General features: G+C 40.3%; 1 protein-coding gene across 1 annotated transcript in view; it reads right to left on the bottom strand.

The window, feature by feature from the left end:
• LOC125360646 (vomeronasal type-2 receptor 116-like) overlaps window positions 1-21,425 on the bottom strand; it is a 33,610-nt gene extending 12,185 nt beyond the window's left edge. Inside the window, exons 1-2 of the mRNA XM_048358678.1 lie at window positions 21,309-21,425; window positions 20,952-21,115 (exon numbers count right to left, since the gene is read on the bottom strand). Coding sequence (XP_048214635.1) covers window positions 20,952-21,115; window positions 21,309-21,425 — 281 coding nt within the window. The remainder of the gene's footprint in view (window positions 1-20,951; window positions 21,116-21,308) is intronic.
• Between the last annotated feature and the right edge of the window lie 1,943 nt (window positions 21,426-23,368).

The raw sequence follows: 23,368 nt of genomic DNA, 5'->3' as shown, positions 1-23,368 counted from the left end.
AGGCATCACCCGATCACATACATTGCAGCATTGTTTACTATAGGAAAGATGTGGAATAAACCTAGATACCTCTCAGAGGATGAATGGATCAACAAAATGTGGTATATATACAAAATGGCATTTTATGACTCTGAAATATATTTCTACCTTCATAAGGAAATGGAAATACTGGGAAATGTAGCATAAACCTAAGCCAGACTCAAAGAAACATAGGTTACGTGGTTGCTCTCTTTGTAACCAAAATGTGTTCATAATATATATCTACAATATATTTACAAGTAATTCCACTGGATGGTAAAAGACAAAAACTTACACTTAGACATGGTAAATTATACAGGATTCTACACATTCACATAGTGAGATCGAGGGGAATATTCTCAAGAGAATATCACAAAGGCTCAATAGCTTTATATATAAGATCTTAAAATCATGTTTGTTGAAATGATCCCCCAAGTCTATGGCCATACCACCCTGAATGCGCCCGATCTCATCTGAAATGAATCCCCAAGAAATGTAAACATGAGATTTTTGTATTTTTCTTTTCCATTTTGTTCTTTGTTTTCTCTTTTGTCACTGGTTTTTATTTATTTCTTTTATGTTAGTTTATCTGTTTTGGTGAGGTTAAGGAGGAGTAGAAAAATGGTCAGACAAATGATGAATGAAGACAGCAGTGATACATACTAGACCTTAGGTTGAAATTCAAATATAACACTTATCAGAGAGGTATTCAGGTGGGAAAAACTGAGAGAAATGAGGGAAGAGGTGCATGATTAAAAAGGAAATGTACGCATTACCTGACTTATGTATCTGTAATCTCCCTGTACATCGCCTTTAAAAATACAATATATAAAAAGGAATTAGAACAAAGCACTCCATACAGAAGAAGTTTCTTTTTACTTAAAAAAGAAAAACCACAATAGTATCTATAACACATCATTTGAAATAGAGTTTAATGAAAGAATCAAAAAGTGACAATTTCTTAATGCCATGATGAAGGGGTCAAATTAACAAGGTGAAATTGTAATTCTGTTTCTTCCCACACTAATTGAGTATTGAACTATGTTAGCATAATTTAAGGTAGTCCACAATACAACACCAGCTGGAGATTTCACAGAGAGATCTTCTCAACAAAATCAACAGGAGACATCAGAATTAAATTTCACCAATATGACTGTTAATTGTTAAACTACCAAAGGGAGAGAGCCCTTGCAGAGCTCCCTCCAATATCGTAGTTTTCTCGCCCCATAGGAACTGTTACTCCTAGAAAGACAGCCAAAGTAAGTTCTAACAGTACAGGGATTCTGAACAGGAAGGAAAAATCGACTTTGCTGGTCTGAAAACACAGATTTGAGCTCCGGGCGGCGTCCCGCCGCCGCGCCAGCGCCAGCTCCGGCACGGTGCCGGGCACAGCCCCCCGCACTCCGCACAGCTAAAGTGTTAAATACACCAGACGGCAGCTGAGCACGAAGGACCTGACATCGCAGAGACAGCGTGAGTACCCCACAAAAGTTATCCTCACTTGTGCCCACAGTCCAGCTTCTGGAAGGCATCCCTGTCCCCACCGCCAGAGAAAGCGCCATCTTTGCCACTGGCATAGGGTCAGACCAGACTGGAACTGAAGCGGGCCTGGGGAAAGCGAGGTCAAAAAAGCCATCTTTGAAAAGGGCAGGAGGGACAGAATCAGTGAGAACCATCTCCGCCCAGAAGAACGCCCCCTGCCTTGACGGGAGGCGAGTCCGGTGCTTAGCCAGAGGTGCCCCGCCCTGCCCGCCGGAATTTCTAAACTTAAAGCAAAAGCTCTGAGCAGCTACCAGGGGCACGGAAACACCAGAGGGAGGAACAAACAGTTCCTGGGACAGCTAAACGGTCCCATCACAGAGGAAGCTAAATCCCAGCCCAAAACGGAGCTGCACTCCATACCCACCTATGCCAAGGAGGCCACCTCCCTCAGGCAAGCAACTCTCAGCGGAGCAAAACAGGCCAGAGGCGCCCCGCCCTGCTGTGTTCACAGCCTAGTCAAGACCAGGCATCAAAGGCAGTGGCCCCACAGCAGACAGAGGAGCCACAGTTCCTGAGACTGCTCACCTCCCCATCTACAGAGGACACCCAAGGCCTGCCTGCAAGCTGTGTGAACCTCAGAGACCCACGATTGCACCAACAGGGGAGAAGGTCAGAACAGAACCACCCCTTGCCAAGTGAAATCAAGTCAAACCAGCCAATCAGGAAAATAAACTGCAGTCCATTGCAGGGAAACCAGAGACTGGTTTCTTTTTCTTTTCAAACTTTTTTTAAACTTTTTTTTTTCTTTTTAATTTTTTCACATCTGAAACATCATTGGTTGTTTTTTTTGTTTTTTGGTTTGTTTGTTTTTTGTTTGTTTGTTTTCCATTTTTACCAGTTTGCTTTATCAAGTTTTTTGGGGGTTTGTTTATTTGTTTGGGTTGTTCCTTTTCTGTTATTTTCCTTTTTATTTACTTATGCTTCCTTTTTAAATAATTTTTCTCTGTTTTGTGTATCTGTCTTCCAGTATTTTTACTTTATTTCTCTCGTTGCGTCCTCTTCCTTTAAAAATTACTTTCCTATAAATAACACCTCCACCCTTTTCTGCTAACTCTCCAGTGTCTGTCATTTCAACATTGTTCTTTCTACTGATTCTACTCTTCTCCACATTTCCACGTCACTGAAACTAAACCAAAATCACCACCACCCCCCAAATACATTTTACTCTATTCTCTTTACTACCTCCAACTTACCCTCCTGACTTACTGCCTGGACTTCCAGGTTCCATTGACTCCTGGTTATTGGATAGAGGGTATCCCAGCTTAATACGAGTGAATCAAAGGGGTTCATAGAGAAAGCCAGTCCTAAAAGAACTTAATATAAAAACAAGAATTGCATATAGGGTTGTAACAGTAAATAAGTAACTACTGAATACAGGGCCCAGGATCGGTTGTTATATTGAAATTGTATTCTTTAGGAACACCAAATCTAACTTTATAGACAGGCATACAAATTATCTGTATATAATTGTGATCTTGTAAGATTTACACAACAGTGCTTGGTAAGGGCTGCTTTGGGTCTTAAACGGTGCTCACAGGTGCTGGTAGACTGGCATTCCCAATTCAAATGGGCAGAAGAAACACAAGAAAGATGGCAAACAATGAAGTCTTATCCCCCACTCAAAACAAGCAGGAAGCAGAGCAGTCAATCAAAAACATAGAAGAGAACCCCCAAAATGCTCTACAAAGTCTACTGATAAACATGATAAATGAAAAGTTTGAATCTCTTCAGTCAATTATGTTAGAGCGTGAGGAGGCAAAGCAAAAATTAATGGAGAATTTCATGGCATCCACAAATAGAAAGATAAATGAGCTTCAAGAGTGAAATGAAAAGATAGCTACCCAGCTTAAAGATTTGAGAGACAACACTCAAAACCAAATTAATTAAGTTAATGAAGTAAAGAAGTCCATACAGGACCTAAGAAATGACATGGAAAGCATCAGGAAAGACCAGTCAGAAGGAAAAGAGATTCGAAATCAAGTAGCTAGCCTACAGTCCCGACTAACTGAAGCAGAGGATCGACTCTCAGGAGCTGAAGATTCCTTAGATTCTATGGAGAAAGATCAAAAATCAATACAAATCCAGTCCAATCAACAAAACAGATCGCTACAGGAGATTCAAGACACAATCAGGAAGCCCAATTTAAGGATAATAGGTATAGAGGAAAACTTGGAGAAAGAGGTTAATGGGATAGGCAACCTATTTAACAAAATATTAGCTGAGAACTTCCCAAACATCCAGAAGGAAAGTCCTATACAGATACAAGAAGCATTTAGAACCCCAAATCGACCAGACCAGAATAGGACTTCCCACCGACACATTGTGATCAAAACAGCTTCAGCAGAGTGCAAGGAAAAAATACTCAAAGCTGTTAGGGCAAAGAAAACAATCACATATAAAGGAAAAGCAATCAGAATTACCCCAGACTTCTCAGCAGAGACCATGAAAGCAAGGAAAGCCTGGAATGAAGTATACCAAACTCTAAATAAAAATAACTACCAACCAAGAATTCTGTACCCAGCCAAACTCTCCTTCATAGCCGAAGGTCAAATAAAAGTCTTCCACAATAAGGAAAAACTGAAACAATATATCTCCACCAAACCAGCTTTACACAAAATCCTTAAAGATGTACTATACAGGGAAAATAATCAAGATCCCCACACAGACAGAGAAATGAACCCTAATTAGTAAACACTAGATCAAGAAATGGGAAGACACAGCTTTAAACAAGATAGTGATAATGAAAGGAACAAATGATCACCTCTCAATCCTAACTGTCAACATTAATGGACTTAATTCTCCAATCATATGACATAGGCTCGTAAGTTGGATCAAAAATCAAGATCCATCTTTCTGCTGCCTCCAAGAGACACATCTATCCAGCAAAAGTAAACATCTTCTAAAAGTGAAAGGCTGGAAACAAATCTATCAAGCAAATGGCCCCCATAAGCAGGCTGGAGTTGCAATCCTAGTATCAGACAAAATTGACTTCAAATTAAAAAAGGTAAGAAGAGACAAAGAAGGTTACTACATACTAGTAAAAGGATCTCTCCAACAGGAAGAAATAACCATCCTAAATATCTACACACCAAATGCAGGAGCACCCAACTTCATCAAACAAACACTACTGGCTCTAAAAACATTCATAGACCCAAACACAATGATAGTGGGGGATTTTAACACTCCACTATCACCTCTGGACAGATCAACACGCCAAAAACTGAACAAAGAAACCACAGAACTAAACAATTGCATAGACCAAATAGACCTAATCGACATCTACAGAATATTCCACCCAGCAAGGACAGAATACACATTCTTTTCGGCAGCACATGGAACATTCTCCAAAATAGATCACATCTTAGGGCACAAAGAAAATCTGTACAAATTCAGAAGTATCAAAATCATTCCCTGCATTCTCTCAGACCACAATGGAATAAAATTAGAGCTCAACTCAAACAGCCACCACAGAAAATCCCACAATTCATGGAAACTAAAGAACACACTGCTGAACCATCAGTGGATCATTGAAGAAATTAAAACGGAAATTCAAATGTTTATGGACTTCAACCAAGTTGAGGACACAAAGTACCAGCTCCTTTGGGACACAGCAAAGGCAGTACTCAGAGGAAAATTTATATCTCGGAGTACATACATCAACAAACTGGAGAAACAGCAACTCAGTAATTTAAGGAAGCACCTTAATTTTCTGGAGAGAGAACAGCAAGCCAAACCCCAAGTCAATAGACGGAAGCAAATAATTAAAATCAAATCAGAATTAAATCAATTAGAGACGAAAAAAAACATCGAAAGAATCAACAAAACAAAGAGTTGGTTCTTTGAAAAAATCAACAAGATAGACAGACCCCTGGCAAACCTGACCAAAAAACGAAGGCAGCACACTCAAATAAACAAGATAAGAGATGAAACAGGTAGCATCACCACAGAAATAACCGAAATTCAGAAAATAATAAGGGACTATTTTGCAAACGTTTATGCCAACAAATTGGAGAACTTGGAAGAAATGGATGATTTCCTAGAAAAAATCGATACCCCCAAACTGAACCATGAAGATTTAAACCTTCTAAACAGACCCATATCCAGTATTGAAATAGAAACGGCAATAAATGATCTCCCATCCAAGAAAAGCCCAGGTCCAGACGGATTCACCGCAGAATTCTACAAGGCCTTCAAAACAGAACTCACTCCAATATTTCTCAAACTCTTCAATGAAATTGAAAAAGAACGTTCACTACCAGACTCATTTTATGAAGCCAGTATAACCCTCATCCCAAAACCAGGCAGAGACTCATCACGGAAAGAGGACTACAGACCAATCTCCCTGATGAACATAGATGCAAAAATTCTCAACAAAACTCTGGCCATTCGACTTCAACAGGTCATCAAAAAAATCATACACCACGATCAAACTGGATTCATCCCAGGGATGCAAAGCTGGTTTAATATACGCAAGTCAATTAATGTAATCCACCACATCAACCGGAGCAAGGTAAAGAACCACATGGTTTTATCGCTGGATGCGGAAAAAGCGTTTGATAAAATCCAGCACCCATTTATGCTAAAAGCCCTGGAAAAACTGGGATTCCAGGGAACATTCCTGAATATAATCAAGGCAGTTTATGACAAACCAACAGCATGCATAACTCTAAATGGTGAAAAACTAAAGCCATTCCCTTTAAAATCAGGAACAAGGCAGGGATGTCCACTCTCTCCCCTGCTCTTCAACATAGTACTAGAATTCCTAGCCAGAGCAATTGGGCAAGAAGAGAATATAAAGGGGATACAAATAGGAAAAGATGAAGTTAAACTTTCTCTCTTCGCAGATGACATGATCCTATACCTAAAGAATCCCATAGACTCTACCCCCAAGCTACTAGAGCTGATCCAAAACTTTGGCAAAGTTGCAGGATATAAAATAAACCTTCAAAAATCAATGGCCTTTCTCTATGCTAACAACCCGAAGACCGAGGCTGAAATCAGGAAAGCAACTCCTTTTGCAATAGCCCCCAAAAACATAAAATACCTAGGAATAACCTTAACCAAAGAAGTAAAAGACCTCTTTGAAGAGAACTTTAAAAGCTTGAAAAATGAAATTAAGTCAGAACTAAGAAAATGGAAAAACCTCCCATGCTCCTGGATTGGGAGGATTAATGTAATCAAAATGGCAATATTGCCAAAGGCTATCTACAAATTCAATGCAATACCCATTAATATCCCAACACCATTCTTTAATGAAATAGAGGAAGCAATCCAGAAATTCATATGGAACAATAAAAGACCTAGAATAGCAAAAACACTCCTAAGCAGAAAGAACAGTGCTGGAGGAATTACAATACCCAACTTCAAGCTGTATTATAAAGCTATAGTAATAAAAACAGCTTGGTATTGGCACCGGAACAGGCCTGAAGACCAATGGAACAGAATTGAAGACCCAGAATTGAACCCACAGAACTACGCCTACTTAATCTTTGATAAAGGAGCTAAAACAATAGTATGGAAGAAAGATAGCCTCTTTAACAAGTGGTGCTGGCAAAACTGGATCAACACATGCAACAAACTAAAACTAGATCCTTATATATCACCCTGCACCAAAATCAATTCCAAATGGATTAAAGACCTTAAAATCAAAACAGGCACCCTGAAAACACTAAAGGAAGGAGTAAGAGAAACACTTGGGCTCCTTGGCACAGGACAGAACTTCCTTAACAAAGACCCTGAAAGGCTACAAAGCAAAGAAAGGTTGGACAAATGGGACTGCATCAAACTCCAGAGCTTCTGCACGGCAAAGGACATAGCTCGCAAGATAAACAGAAAGCCCACAGACTGGGAGAAGATCTTTACTGGACATTCAACAGACAAAGGCCTCATCTCTAAAATATATGCAGAACTAAAAAAATTACCTTCTTCCAAAACAAAACCACAAAGAACCAATAGCCCCCTCATCAAGTGGGCTAAAGACTTACCAAGAAACTTCTCTGATGAGGAAATGAGAATGGCCAATAGACATATGAAAAAATGCTCTACATCACTGGCCATAAAGGAAATGCAAATCAAAACAACATTGAGATTCCATCTCACCCCAGCAAGAATGTCATATATCAAGAAAACTAATAATAACAATTGTTGGAGGGGATGTGACCAAAAGGGAACCCTACTTCATTGTTGGTGGGAATGTAAACTGGTTCAGCCACTCTGGCAAGCAGTATGGAGATTCCTCAGAAGGCTCAATATAGAACTCCCCTATGACCCAGCAGCCCCACTGTTGGGTATCTATCCAAAAGCCCACAAACAAAATCACAGTAATGCCACCAGCACAACAATGTTCATCGCAGCACAATTTGCCATAGCGAGAATCTGGAACCAACCCAGATGCCCCTCCATAGATGAATGGATCAGGAAAATGTGGTACATATACACAATGGAATTTTATGCCTCTATCAGAAAGAATGACATTGTTCCATTTGTAAGGAAATGGAAAGACTTGGAAAAAGTTATACTAAGTGAAGTGAGCCAGACCCAAAGAAACATGGACTCTATGGCCTCCCTTATTGGGAATAATTAGTACAGGTTTAGGCAAGCCATAGCAGAGCATCACAAGGCCCAACAGCTATACCCTTATGAACACATAAGATGATGCTAAGTGAAATGAACTCCATGCTATGGAAACAATTGTTATATCACAGTTGTAACTACTTTCAATGTCCTATGTGTATGTGTAGTTTCTATTATTGATGATGTTCTTGTATCACCTTCCTATGGTTGTACCTACACTATCTCTGTAATCTTATCTGAGTATATTGGAAACCGTGTTTACTGGTATTGGAAGTAGGAAATTCAAAGGGAATACCAAATTTGAGAGACACAGGGTAAAAAAAGAGAAATAACTACAAAAGCAATACTTGCAAAACTGTTTGGTGTAAGTGAACTGAACACCTCCGGGGGTCGAGGGAGGGGGGCATGAGGGACAAGGTAACAAACAGTACAAGAAATGTATCCAATGCCTAACGTATGAAACTGTAACCTCTCTGTACATCAGTTTGATAATAAAATTTTGAAAAAAGAAAGTACTGTTAAAAAAAAATTTTCACCAATAATCTGATGAATACCACATATACAAACTGATTATTTCAATGAACTTCTATTGAATAAACACTGTTCATCAGAATACTGACCACTGTCCAGGAGAGTTGATGGCTAGAAGAAAACACAAAAGTATATTGACAAAACAAAAGTATATTGACCACACATGCAGACCACACTGTTTTAATGCTACAAATTAAGAAGAAAAATAGGGGCTGGGAATATGGCCTAGTGGCAAGAGAGCTTGCCTCGTATACATGAAGCCCTGGGTTCGATTCTCCAGCACTACATATCTAGAAAATGGCCAGAAGAGGCGCTGTGGCTCAAGTGGCAGAGTGCTAGCCTTGAACCAAAGGAAGCCAGGGACAGTGCTCAGGCCCTGAGTCCAAGCCCCAGCACTGGCCAAAAAAATAAATAAATAAATAAATAAAATAAAAATAAAAAGAAGAAGAAAAATAGGAACATACCATGAAAATCAAATAAATTATTGTCCAATAGTTACTAAATACCTAGATAAAAATTAAATTAAGAATGTAAGATTATGTGACATGAAATTAATTTCAAGTTATGGAAATAAGTGGTTTATCGTTGTTGTTGTTATTTTCAATGTATTGTATAAAATTATGCCATTTTCTTCTGTCTTTCTTCCCCAGGATTTTACCCCTGATGTCACAGTTACTGATTTTGGTACCCAGGATATTGTATATAGGTATATTGGAACTAGGGAAGGGAAGAGGAACATCAAAATGGAAAGAAAAAGGATAAAAGACAAACCAATGCAACAGCCACACTTATAAAACTATATGCTGTAAACGAACTGTAAAAGACATGGAGAGGGGGGAGGGAAATGGGGAGGGGCAAAGTGGGAGAAAATGGGGGAACAAGAAGAATAAGTAATGTACTCTCTGCCTTATTAATGAAATTGTAACTCCTATGAACATCACTTTAACAAAAACTAAATCAAAAAAATTAAATTATGCATGCACCAGCGCACCCCCTCCCCAGCAGGGACCCTGGGGCTGGTAGACATTCAACCTCTGGCTGAGGCACTTGCGCAGACTATCTGAATGGCAGACTCATTAGTGGTCATATACGATACCAGCCCAGAAAGCTCACCTGGGCATTAGCACATGCATCCCTCACAGCAGAGTCGCAGGGAGGCTGCAGGCTCCAACTCCCGCCGCCCCCCTGCCAATACTTGAACCCACTTAGGGTCATGCATACCACCCCCCAGCAGAGGCGCAAGAGGGCACAAGCACCCCCCAACAGCCTGGGACTGCATGCCCCCAGCAAATGCATGCAAGCTCACACACATGCACCCACCAGCAGCTTGGGGTTCAAACACACGCACCCCCCAGTACGCCCACACAGATTAGCATCCTAGCCCTCCAGCAGGAGGGCCCCGGCACCTGCTCCTCTGAGGGAGTACACAGGTGGGTTTGCTGCCCCTCTGCAGCAACACTTGCTCTGATAGGCACACTCCAGAGCCACAGCAACTAGCGGGGGAAAGAAACAAAAATGAGAAAAATCTCCATGCCATGCTGAATTGGTGACCTGCAAAACCCCCAACAGGGGCTCACAAGGGTCAGCACTTCACAGTGGCAGAGCACAGACCCACCGAGAAAGCCACAGAACCTACCCACCCTTAACTGCAGACAGGGTGACTGGGTTGGCAGCAGTGGAGGCAGGCACACTCACACATAGGGCAGAACGGTACAATGGTGGAGCTCAAACCCAGAGCCCAAACCCGGAGCAGGACACAAACATGTCCTGGCTGGTGGACCAGCAGGAACCAGCACAAAGCCAAACCAAGAACGCCACCTACAGGACACCAAAGGAAGTGCAGAGGGAAATCAAGAATCCACAACTCCTTCATCCCAGATGCATAAATCACAAAGAAATATTACAAATTTTATGAAAGGTCAAGCCCCGCTCCACAAAACAGTGAGACCAAAGAGGAAATGGAGAATAAAAAAAAAACAAAACTTCAGGCCTATGACAGCAGAAATTACCAAAAACATCAGGAATGAATTCCAAAAACAATCTCAGGAAAACAGAAAGGAATTCTCAAAGGAACTTCAGGAAGTGAAGAAAGAAATGGAAGTAAAAATAGACACAGCCCAGTCCTCATTTAAAGAAGATCTTAACATCCTGAGAACCAAAATGCGTGAAAAAAATAGATTCAAAATTCAACTCATTAAAAGAAGAAATTACTACATTAAGAGCAGATCTAGCAACCATAAACAGCTCACTTGCCTCAATGCAAACTACACTGGAAGCTACGGCTCAAAGGATTGATCATTTGAAATCTAGGTTGTCATTTCTGGAAGACAACTCACCTGATAAGGATAGAAGATTATCACACTCCAAGAAACTGTCACTCTTCATGAAAGACTAATTCAGGAGATAGTGGACAGGGGGAAGAGATATAATCTGCATATAATCGGAATAGATGAAGGAGAGGAGTACCAGAGTAGAGGTATACAAGAAATATTCAATAGAACTATTACAGAGAATTTTCCAAATCTCAGAAGGGAAAACCTTACCCATATAACAGAAGCATACAGAACACCTAGCAGACCAGACCCTAGAAGAACCAAACCCAGACACATCATAGACAAGGCTTCAGATCTTAACCACAAGGAAGATATCCTGAATGCAGTCAAAACAAAGAAAGAACTATACAATGGAAAAAAAAGATCAGAATCATGGCAGACCTCTCCACACAAATTTTCAACACGTGATGAGCCTGTAATAACACCATCCAAGTCCTGAAGGCCAACAACTGCCAACCCAGATTTAGATAGCCAGCAAAATTAGAATTTACATTCAATGGAGAAACCAAAACCTTCCAGAATAAAGAAAAATTAAAGGAATATATGAACAAAAATCCAGCCCTCCAGGGACTTCTAAGAGGAGAACCTCACCCAACAGATAACAGCCAGGAACAAGGATCCCCAATATTCAGAACCCAATAAGAAAGCATCTTAATAAACACAAGAAAGAAAGCAAAGAACCAAAACACAGGTTAATAGGAAAATGGAAGGGAAAAAAAAAACCACACCTATCCATAGTAACTATAAACATCATGGACTTAACTCTCCAATCAAAAGAAAGCAGATAGAAGAGTGGGTCCGTAAACAAGACGTATCTATCTGTTGTCTTCAAGAGACCCATCTCAGAGCAAAGGATAAAAACAGATTCCAAGTGAAAGGATGGAGTAAGATCTTCCAAGCAAATGCACCTACCAAAATGGCAGGGGTAGCCATCCTGATTTCAGACAAGCTAATCCTCTCATTAAAATCAGTCCAAAAAGACAAAGATGGTCACTACATATTAACACAGGGAGCAATCCAGGTAGAAGATATAACAGTAATAAATATTTACTGATCTATTAAAGTAGTGCTAAAATATCTCAAACAAATTCTTTCAGAACTACAGAACAAGATAGACCCAAATATGACAACTTTAATACTCCACTCTCTCCGAGACAGATCCAACACACAGAGGATTATCAAGGGAGATAAAGACATAAATAACACCATATCCCGCATGGATCTGACATATCTATACAGAGTATTTCACCCTCCAGAGAGACTTAATGCATGTTGGGGTTCAGCTTTGGCCTTGAGGGGGAAGGGCAGAGGAGAGCGCTCCCAAGACGCTGCCCTTCCCCCAGCCCTGGGGGAATGTGGAAGCAGGCCACAATTCTCTGGGTCCGGAACCAGAAGAACTGGCTTTGCGACCAGCCCCCCAACTTTCTCGCCAGCCCATGTGCTCCCCATTCTCGTGGGCTTTGCCCCTGGGGTGGTGCTAAGCAAGTGACATTAGCTCATGAGGGGGTCCTATGACAAGCTCGCCAGCCTATCGCCAGCTCTTGGTCGATCACCCCTTTTCTTGTCACCCCCTACTATATCAACTGCTAGCCACTCCCTTATTAAATCAGATTTGCTCTTGAAGCGTCTCCGAGACTCTGCGTATGCCTGGCTTTCTTCACGGGTAAGGAGGGAGGTAAAGCGATCTCGTATGGCCGCGTGCACCTGAGGTCTTTCCTGAGCCCCCCACTCCACTCTGGCCTTACCTGTGGGTTGGGTGACCAGGGGAGAGGGTGAGAAAGGGAGCAATTAGAGTAGAGTAGAGCCTGACCCCCCGTGCCAGGGGAGGCGACCCAAGCCCGGCATTTTGGCTGCCCAATGTGGGGAACAGAACCCACTCAAGGAAGTCTGTGGCTCCCGTTAGAATCTCAGGGAATTGGGGTGGAAACCCCAGGACGCGTAGTCCTCCCATCCGGGTCATCAAAGACAATGGGACAGATTCAAAGTAGGTGAAGTAATTCGCCCCTTAAAATCCTGAAGTTCACCCTGCAAAACGCAGAAATGAGTATTTTGGAACCCTGTGCTATACGAATTTGGGAGGAGTTGACCCATAGGGTCCCGTGGTTCATTGAGGCCAACCCACTCTCGTGGGAAACTTGGGACCGGCTAGAGCGGGAGCTAGAGGAGACAGAATGGGAAGAACTCCCACTCGTGGCCCTGCAAGCTATTAAGACCCTCAAGGCTTGCTTCTCCTCGGACCCAGGGGAGAGTCCCTGGACTCAGGAGAGGGCAGCTGGAGGGAATTTTGGTCCGGAGGGGGCCCCCGACGCCCCACTCCGAGAGGCCCAGGGACGTGCGCGAGCTTGATCCCCGGGACCCCAATCCAGATGCCGTTTCCGAGAGGCGCGCAACGCTGCCGGCTCACTACCCTTCCCCACTGGAGGCCTGGCTCGGCTCCATACATATGCAGATTCCGGGAGCCCCGCTGAGGGGCTGCTTCACAGCCACAGCGGCAGTGGCAGCAGTGATGCTCCGCCGCCAAGCGCAAACGGCCCTGCCGGTTTTAAACTCGGAGCCCTTACCACTTCGTGGGAGCTGCAGGAAACTAAAGACTTCCATGAGTTCAGGAGGGTGTTCCTTGAGAGAGGCATGCCGAATACGCCCTGGGCGGAGCATCTGCTTTACGGCCTGACTTACAGATTCTCCACCGACCAAGACAATAAACAGCCTAAGGCCCTCTGGGCAGTCCCAATTGCCCCAGACATGAGGCCAGAGACAGAAATTATTATATTTGGAAAGAGGTTCCGATTCTTAATTGATACCAGAACAGATTGGACCATATTAAAAAAGGAATTAGTGCCTCCATGGTGGGACCTAATCCCCGGCCCCCAGACCTCGGAGGTGGGAGGCACAGTTGGGAGTGGGACAACCAAGGACTGGCTTTCCTGGGATGATATGAATGGTGGCAAGGGAATAGTACATCCTTTAATAATGACAAACTCACCAGATAACCTGTTGGGACAAGATAGCTTGGGAAAGGTCATCACAGGCCTGGACCTGTCAGGTGGCCCTAGTGGCTGCTAAAAAGCCCCCTAACTTTCTCACCAGCCCATGTGCTCCCCATTCTCACAGGCTTTGCCCCTGGGGTGGTGCTAAGCAAGTGACGTTAGCTCATGAGGGGGTCCTATGACAAGCTCGCCAGCCTATCACCAGCTCTTGGTTGATCACCCCTTTTCTTGTCACCCCCTACTATATCAACTGCTAGCCACTCCCTTATTAAATCAGATTTGCTCTTGAAGCATCTCCGAGATCCATGTGCGCCTGGCTTCCTTTGAGGGTAAGGAGGGAGGTAAAGCGATCTCATACGGCCGCGTGCACCTGAGGTCTTTCCTGAGCCCCCCACTCCACTCTGGCCTTACCTGTGGGTTGGGTGACCAGGGGAGAGGGTGAGAAAGGGAGCAATTAGAGTAGAGTAGAGCCTGACCCCCTGTGCCAGGGGAGGCTACCCGAGCCCGGCAAATGCACATTCTTCTCAGTAGCCCATGGAAATACTACAAAATAGATCATATCATAGTCCATACAAAGAGCCTCAGCAAATACAAGAGTACTGATATTATCCAAAGTATTCTATCTGATCACAGTGGAATCAAGCTAGCCCTCAATAAGAAGGAATACTGCAGAAACTACACAAACACTGGGAGGCTAAACTCCTCACTACTAGCTAACATTTGGGTCACAGAGCAAATTAAGGATGAAATTAATAAGTTCATAAATCACAATGACAATGAAAAATCACAAAAATACCTAGGGTATACAGCAAAGGCAGTGCTGAGGGGCAAAATCATTGCCCTCAGCTGACACATTAAAGGAATGGAATCAGATAAGGTGAATAACCTCATGATGCAGTTAAAACAGCTGGAGAAACAAGAAATAATTGAATCTAAAACGACTAAGAGGGGAGAGATTACAAAAATCAAAGCAAAGATAAATGAAAATGAGACTAGAAAGATCATTCAACAAATAAATAAACCTAAAAGCTGGTTCTTTGAGAAAATAAATAAAATTGGCAGACCCCTTGCAAGACTTTAAGAAAAAAAAAAAAAAAGAGAAGAGACTCAAATCCGTAAGATCAGGGACTCCACTGGAAAAATTACAAGTACACAGGATATTCCATCAATTATAAGGAACTATTTCCAAAACCTTTACTCACTAAAGAATGAAAATTTTACACAGATGGATCCTTAGAGAAGTATAAACTGCCCAAACTAAGTCAAGAAGAAATAAAACTATTAAATAAACCAATAACCTATAATGACATACAGGAATTAATCAAGAGTCTTCCAACAAAGAAAAGCCCAGGCCCAGATGGATTCACCAATGAATTCTATAAAACATTCAGGGAGGAGCTAATACCAGTACTCCTCAAACTCTTCCGTGAAATACAAACAGAGGGAGAAATCCCAAACTCATTCTATGAAGCGAATATCATAATCATCACCAAACCAGGCAAAGACCCAACAAAAAAAAAGAGAATTACAGATGAATATCACTTATGAAAACAAATGCAAAACTCCTCAAAAAATATTAGCTAACAGACTCCAGAAATCAAGAAAATTATACACCATGATCAAGTATCCTTCATCCCACAGACGCAAGGGTGGTTTAACATTCGCAAATCAATAAACATAATTCACCACATTAACAGAGCTAAGACCAAAAATCACATCATCACCTCAGTCGATGCCCAAAAGTCTTCAACAAAATACAACACCCATACATGTTATAAGGCCTGGAGAGAATAGGAATAGAGGGAAAATTCTTTAAAACAATAAAAGCCATATACAACAGACCAACTGCTAATATTATATTGAATGGGGAGAAACTAAAACCATTTCCCCTAAACTCAGGAACAAGACAAGGATGCCAAATCTCCCTGCTCCTATTTAACATAGTTCTGGAATCCCTAGCCATAGCAATAAGGCAAGAAGAGGGCATTAAAGGGACCCACATTGGTAAAGAAAAAAAAAATCAAACTATCCTTATTCACAGATGATGTGAAGGACCCTTCTTATATCTGAAGGACACAAAAACTCAGTCCCCAAACTCCTAGAACTAATAAACCATTTTGGCTAAGTAGCAAGTTACAAAATCAATCCACAAAAATCAGCATCTTTTCTGTACACCATTAATGTACAAGCAGAAAAGGAAAATATGGAAACAATATCATTTGAAATAGATAAAGAAAAGAATCAAATACATAGGGATTAACCTAACCAAAGACATGAATGACCTATTTAATGAGAAATATAAAAAATCTAAAAAGATAAATCAAAAAGGACACCAGGAGATGGAAAGACCGCCCATTCTCATGGGTAGGCAGAATCAATATAGTGAAAATGGCCATATTGCCCAAATGTTATACAAATTCAATGCAATCCCCATCAAAATCCCAGCTACATTCTTCACTTAAATAGAGAAAGCACCCATAAATTCATATGGAACAGCAAAAGACCTAGAATAGCCAAAGCAATTCTAGGCAAAAGAAGCAGTGAAGGTGGTATCAGAGTACCAGACTTCAAGCACTATTATAGAGCCATCATAACAAAAACATCCTGGCACTGGCATAAAAACAGACCTGAGGATCAATGGAATAGGCTAGAATACCCAGAAATAAATCTGCATACTTACAGTCAGCTGATATTTGACAAAGGAGCTAAAGACATACAATGGAAAAAACATAGCCTCTTCAGCTACTGGTGCTGGAAAAACTGGGCAGCCACATGTAGGAAACTCAAAGTGGACCCTAGTCTATCACCATGCACCAAGATCAACTCAAAATGGATTAAGGACCTCAACATCAGACCTGAAACTACTGAAGGAGGAGGGAAACTAAAACTTATAGGCATAGGCAAGAACTTCCTGAACAGGGTCTCAGGGCACAACAAATAGGACTAATACAAATGTGACTTCTACAAAATTAAAAGTTTCTGCACAGCTAAAGACATAGCCACTAAACTAGAAAGACAGCCAGCCATATGGCAAAACATCTTCACCAGCACAGCAACAGACAAAGGCCTAATGTCCATCATCTACAGAGAACTCAAGAAACTAACCCCCTCCAAACCCAGTAAACCAATTATTAAAAGGGCAAGTGAGCTAAAGAGAGACTTCACAGGAGTAGAAATAAAAATAGCAAAGAAACATATGAGGAAATGTTCAACATCCCTGGCAGTAAAGGAAATGCAAACAAAAACAACCCTGAGGTACCACCTTACTCCAGTTAGAATGACCTATACTCTGAACTCAGCCAACAACAAATGCTGGAGGGGATGTGGGGAAAGAGGAACCCTTCTGCACTATTGGTGGGAGTGTAAACTAGTACAACTAGGATACCACAAAGACACCTGCACATCCATCATTGCACAATTCACAACAGCCAAAATATGGAAACAACCCAGATGCCCCACTACAGATGGATGGATCCAAAACAACGTGGTGCCTGTACACAGTGGAATACTACATAGCGATTAGAAATGATAAAATAATGGCATTCACAGGGAGGTCAGATCTTTAACAAATAATGTTGAGCAAGACAATCCTAGAACACAGAGGACAAAGGCCCCTGGTCTCCATGATATATGACTGTTGAAGGAAAGGGGTGGAGAACAGCAGAAGTCATGTCTGTAAAATTACGAACTTCTTTTCAATTGTTTGGATCAGCGACTTGATATTATGTATCTAAAACCAATCAATTACTAAATAAACATAAAAAGGTCTAGGATAGAGCAGAGGATCACAATAGCTCAACAGCTATTGTGTATACATATGATTATATAAGATGAGGCTAAGCAAAATGAACTCCAAAAGAAGGAAACGGGAGGATTTTATTGTTGTCATTATGTATAATGTACTAGAGAACTTCCTTTGGCGTACCCCATGTGTTTACTGTATATGATTTTGGTACACTGGATATTGTATATATGCTTACCTGAACTAGTGAAGGGAAAGAAAAATGAGGGAGGGTGTAACAAATATGACAAAAAATGTACTCACTACTTTATTATGTAACTGTACCCCTCTGTACATCACCTTGTCAATAAAATTTAATTAAAAATTAAATTTAAATTATTCCATAATTAAAGATTAATGCATGATAATGTGAATTGCTTTTCAAGGCAAATTACAAGAAATAAATTGATCCTTTGAAAAAATAAAAATGACAACAGCATAGAATAATTCTATGGATATAGAAAATGGAGGAATGAAATGAACATCACAACCTTCTAAAATCAAGAAAGCAGCTACTGAAAAGCAAACTTGCCCTGCATCTCAAGGAATTGGAAATATACCCCAAATTAGTAGCAAGAATTAAATCCATCCTAAAAAATGGAAATACAGGATAAAATCACAAAAGCAATAAGCAAGGAATCAAAAGGAGGTTGTACAGAAACAAAAGGGTGATAGGACCGAAGTAAAAATCATGAAGTGAACAATCATAGCAGAGATCAACACAATTAAACATATCAACACATACCTCACAGATTCTGGATGATTTTAAACAGTGTCATGAATAAAGATATGTTACTGAAAATCTTGTACAAGTTCAGTGCCGTTTTTATCCCGTTTCCTAGCTCTTCCTTCATAAACACAGAAAGCTCAAGAGAAATTTTATGAGAAACTAAATTGTCATTATCTAGACCTATCTTAAGATGCAAGAGCTATACCAAACTATCACTATATCTGTATATCTCTTATGTAGCTGTGCCAAGTAGCAGAACAAATTACTGGAACTTTGCAAGTATTAGAGAAAATGAGGGTCAACATACCTATACTGATAACTTCAATAAAACTCAAGCCATTATGAAATAATAGCAAGAATTAGCTCTGAATTTGTCTAAGTGGTGGAATTCTTAAATTCCACCCAACACTGGAAATGGAAAATAGTTTGGATTGTATCAAACTTTCAGCACAATAAAGAACAGCCAAATGTATGTTTGAATTATTGCTACTTATCCATCTCTTAGAATATTAGTAGAGTAGTGTAAAATAATTCTGAAATGTATATTTGAGTAGGAAAAAATCCAATTAATAGACAGACATATGAGCAGATACTTTAAAATTACAAATCACAAATGGAAAACCAATACAGAAAAAAAATATTTTAAAGCATTTGAACCATCGGGACAGAAAAATCAAAGCTACAATGACTTACCCATCAAGTCAGACAAAACTGTATTTTTCTGGAACTGGAGAGTGCTTTTGGGCAATGAGGTAATAGAAAATACCAAGCTGAACATTTAGGGCCAGAGAAGTTTAAGGTGAATTGGAAGATGGCAGTGTCGGCAGAAGGAAAATTCATTTTTCAATGATGATGTCAAGCACATAACTAAGGTAAAGAATCTGAACTGGAGATGCATGCTGGAAACATGGTATCTAAATGCTGCTCCCCTGTGGAAAAGCAGCTACTTCAAAGATGATGAAAAGTGGTCACAGACAGTGCACAGGCCCTGAGTTTCAGGATCAAGCACAAAAGGAAAAAAGGATAAGCAAACATGTTGATGAGATATAAGGATATGTAACTTGTATAGCAAGGAAGAGAGTAATTCTACCCCTGCCATCTCTGCTCCCTATCTGTGGGTGGCTATCCAAGTGACACTTGTCACTTATCAGTTCTTGAAAAGCGGTACACATGATAAAGCCAATGAAATTTTCTTTTGAAATAGGTATCAAATTACCTGCTGTATTTTCTTCTAGATGTGTATAGTTGTGCTCTCTCTCTCTCCCTCTCTCCCTCTCTCTCTCCCTCCCTCCCTCCCTCTCTCCCTCTCCCTCTCTCTTCCTTTCTCTCTTTTTTTTTTTTTGGCCAGTCCTGGGGCTTGGACTCAGGGACTGAGCACTGTCCCTGGCTTCATTTTGCTCAAGACTAGCACTCTGCCACTTGAGCCACAGCGCCGCTTCTGGCCATTTTCTGTATATGTGGTGCTGGGGAATTGAACCCAGAGCCTCATGTATAGGAGGCAAGCACTCTTGCCACTAGGCCATATCCCCAGCCCTCTCTCTTTCTTTTTGTATAGCCATTTATTAGTGTTATACTCTGTAACAAACTAAAAGCCAAACATATGCATGTTCACAAATAAAACAGATCTAATCTTGAGCAGATAAAATTCTCAGATTAGGGATCTTTGATAATATTGACCTGCTTGATAACATCTGGATTATAGAGCATATGTGACATGAAATAATGAAACAGTTCTTACTTTTAAGGATAACTATTTTTCTACACAAAAAGAAAAAGAGAGAGGAAGAGAGAGAGAGAGAGAGTTTGTGTCCAGGTGTCTGAGTCCTAATGCTTCAAATGAGAGCATGGGCACTGTCTTTTAGCTTCCTTGCACTCAACCACTTGAACCACAGCTGCTAATCCAGCTTTGGTTGATGAAATGTAGATAAAGTCTTAGGGATTTTCATGACCAGCATAGCATTAAACATCAGCCTCCTGAATAGTTATGATTACCTCATCATGTAGCAGCTAATAATTAGAATTTTTGTCAGTGTCCTCAAAATATATGTGTTACCAAACAAAACTTCCGACACCACTGGACTGTGAGGAAGGAAATGCGACTGCAGCCTGTTAGGACAGAACTCTTGCCACTGACCCAGGTGTTTGTAATCTCATCACTCCATCCTCTGCAGTGACAGCTGGGATGATAGAAGGATGCTGGATTAAAGTGAAGCACTTAGAGCCCGGGAGAGAGAAGCTACATGGAAGGAAACCAGAGACCTTTCCTACTAGCAGGTAGAAACTTACTAAACAGTAGATGAAAAATACAATACTGAAAAAACTGTCTGTTGCTATAAGGACTGCTTGTCAGGGTACAGAAGACAGAGAACACTCATCTGTGCACCCAGTGTTCCCTCAGCCATTGCCTATCCTGAGAATATGACAGTAAATGGAAAAACAATTTATGAATTACTTACGACTTGCTATCTTCATGCCCAGAAGCATCGCTGTTACTTTGATCTAGTCCCAAAGTGTAGAGAGGGAAAAATGCAGCAATCTTGGCATCTCCATCCATGTGTGCTCGGTGCTTCATTGTAGAAAAGCAGATAGGGCCAGCCAAAGACTGGACAAGGAGAAGAAGCTGCAGAAGAAGAAATGTGAAATTGAAAGGACACATCTCTGAAGGCTCTGTCAAGCTGAAATCCTGGCAGGAGGTGAGGTCCACAATTTGGGGGAGAAAAAAATATATATATATGTACATATATGAATATATATTCATGTAACTATGTACATGTGCACGTTTCTTTTTAGTGACAAAGTTGTGTACAGCCCACCTCTTGTGAACCCAGGAAGAATGTGTAAAACTCTTCCTTGGGGATTGGCACCTGAGGCCTTGCATCCAGGAGAAATTGGTAAATTGGAAAACATGTTTGCAGATTCTCCTCCTTCATCGCAGGTGCTATGATTTCCTCCAAGATCACAGATAGTGAGGCCCTAGGGATGAAATTTACTTTGATAGATTCGGTCCACCAACTGTCTAAAGAAACTATTTGCATGAATGGCATTTGGGATGATGCAACTGGCTTGCATCAGAGAATGGCAAATGAGCTGAATGATGAAATGGCCAGGAAAATGTATGTAAGTGGAAAATCAACTAAATAAATTAGGACATCACACCAAGTGGATCAATTCATAAACTCAATGTTTACAACAGCTTCACAACATTGCTGTTTGATCCAGGCAGTGTGAGGTCTCTGCATGGAATATATTTCTAGTATACTTTGATAGATTCACAGATTGGTATATCATAAAACTAGCATCAATTGGGTAGTCTCAAAAAGTCAAGGTCAATGCCCAAATTGAGTTTTGCATTTGCTTCCTGAACTTTTACCATCACATACAGGTCAGGATTCTTTTTCATGATGTACTGGTTTGAGAACTTGTGATAACAAAGGAAATTCTTATCTGTCTCATGCATAAATTAATATGAAAACCGACTGTGTGTATTCTACCTGTTAAAATATATTAGACCAGACTAGAGACACTAGAGAATAGAAGTACTTCAGAGCAGTAAAGACACTCTGTGCAAGGCTGCAGTGTTGAATGCACATATACATCACAATATGAACAAAGCAACATATGTACTTTAAAGTAATATGAGGAAAAAATTGATAGTGAGGTTTCCGCTGGCCTTGTATACTTATGTACTCAGTACTTTACACAGGATTTATCATTTATTTTGGAATTCTTTTTTAATTAATTAATTTATTTATTGTCAAAGTGATGCACAGAAGGGTTATCATTTCATACATAAGGCAGTGAATACATTTTAAAATATCTAACTTGTTACCTCCTCCCACTTTTTTCTCCCACTTTACCCCCTCCTCAATTTGATGGTGATGTAGTGGAGCTTGAATTCAGAGCATAGGAGCTTGAATTCAATGTCAGCTCCAGAACTTCACCTTTACAATTAAGTATAATACTTACACAATGTTGACAGCATGACTTTTTAATTTATTTATTTATTAAACAAAAAAATTTTTGACAAGGTGTTGTGCAAAAGGGGTACAGTTACATAGTAGGGCAGTATGTACATTTCTTGTGCTATGTTACACCGTGAACACAATGTTGACAGCATGTCTTAATTATCATCTCTTATCTATTTTTTCTTACTCAGACTTGATAACTTACTCTCCTTCCTCATCACCAAAATGCACTCTCACTTCTGCATAAGGCATAGATGGGATCTCTTATGCGCTGGCAAATGTCAATTTCTCGCTACTGAATTGGGAATCAATGTTTTACTGAGGAATAATAATGTAATTCTATTGATGAAATTACTACAATCAAGAAGGAAAATAACATGTGAAGTTTAATAGAAACAAGTATTTTGAGCATCTCGATAAAAATACTAATAATTAGAAGTATTTGCTAAGTAATGTGCCTTTTGAAAGGAACATACAAAATGTGGGATTTTTTGGCAAATATTTCCAATTTAAAAACAAAGAAATAGAAATCCATTGCTAGCATGAAATCACTCACATACTAGAAATCAAATGTCATTGTTCTCATAAACTGATATGTGGAATTGAAAACCATTGTAGAACTACTTAAAGACAATTAAAAAAAAACATGCAAAGAAAGGAAATCAAATGTCAGAGGAAAGAAAAGTGCAGAGAACCATAGGAGAAAGCAGAATCGCATACCAGTATGTGACTATACGTGTTAAATAGCCAAATTTTTAAGCATAGTATAAACCAAAATTGCAATCTGTTCAATAATAAATAATGCATTTCTTTATAAAATTAAAATATTAAAAATGCAGCATTTATTTTTTATTGACAGACGTAAAAAGAAAAAAGCATATATAGACATATAAATATGTATTTTAATG

The sequence above is a fragment of the Perognathus longimembris genome, chromosome 12 (genome assembly GCF_023159225.1).
Source record: "Perognathus longimembris pacificus isolate PPM17 chromosome 12, ASM2315922v1, whole genome shotgun sequence".
NCBI lineage: Eukaryota > Metazoa > Chordata > Mammalia > Rodentia > Heteromyidae > Perognathus > Perognathus longimembris.
Note: the sequence above shows the minus strand (reverse complement) of the source record. Positions and strands in the feature narration are given on the sequence as shown.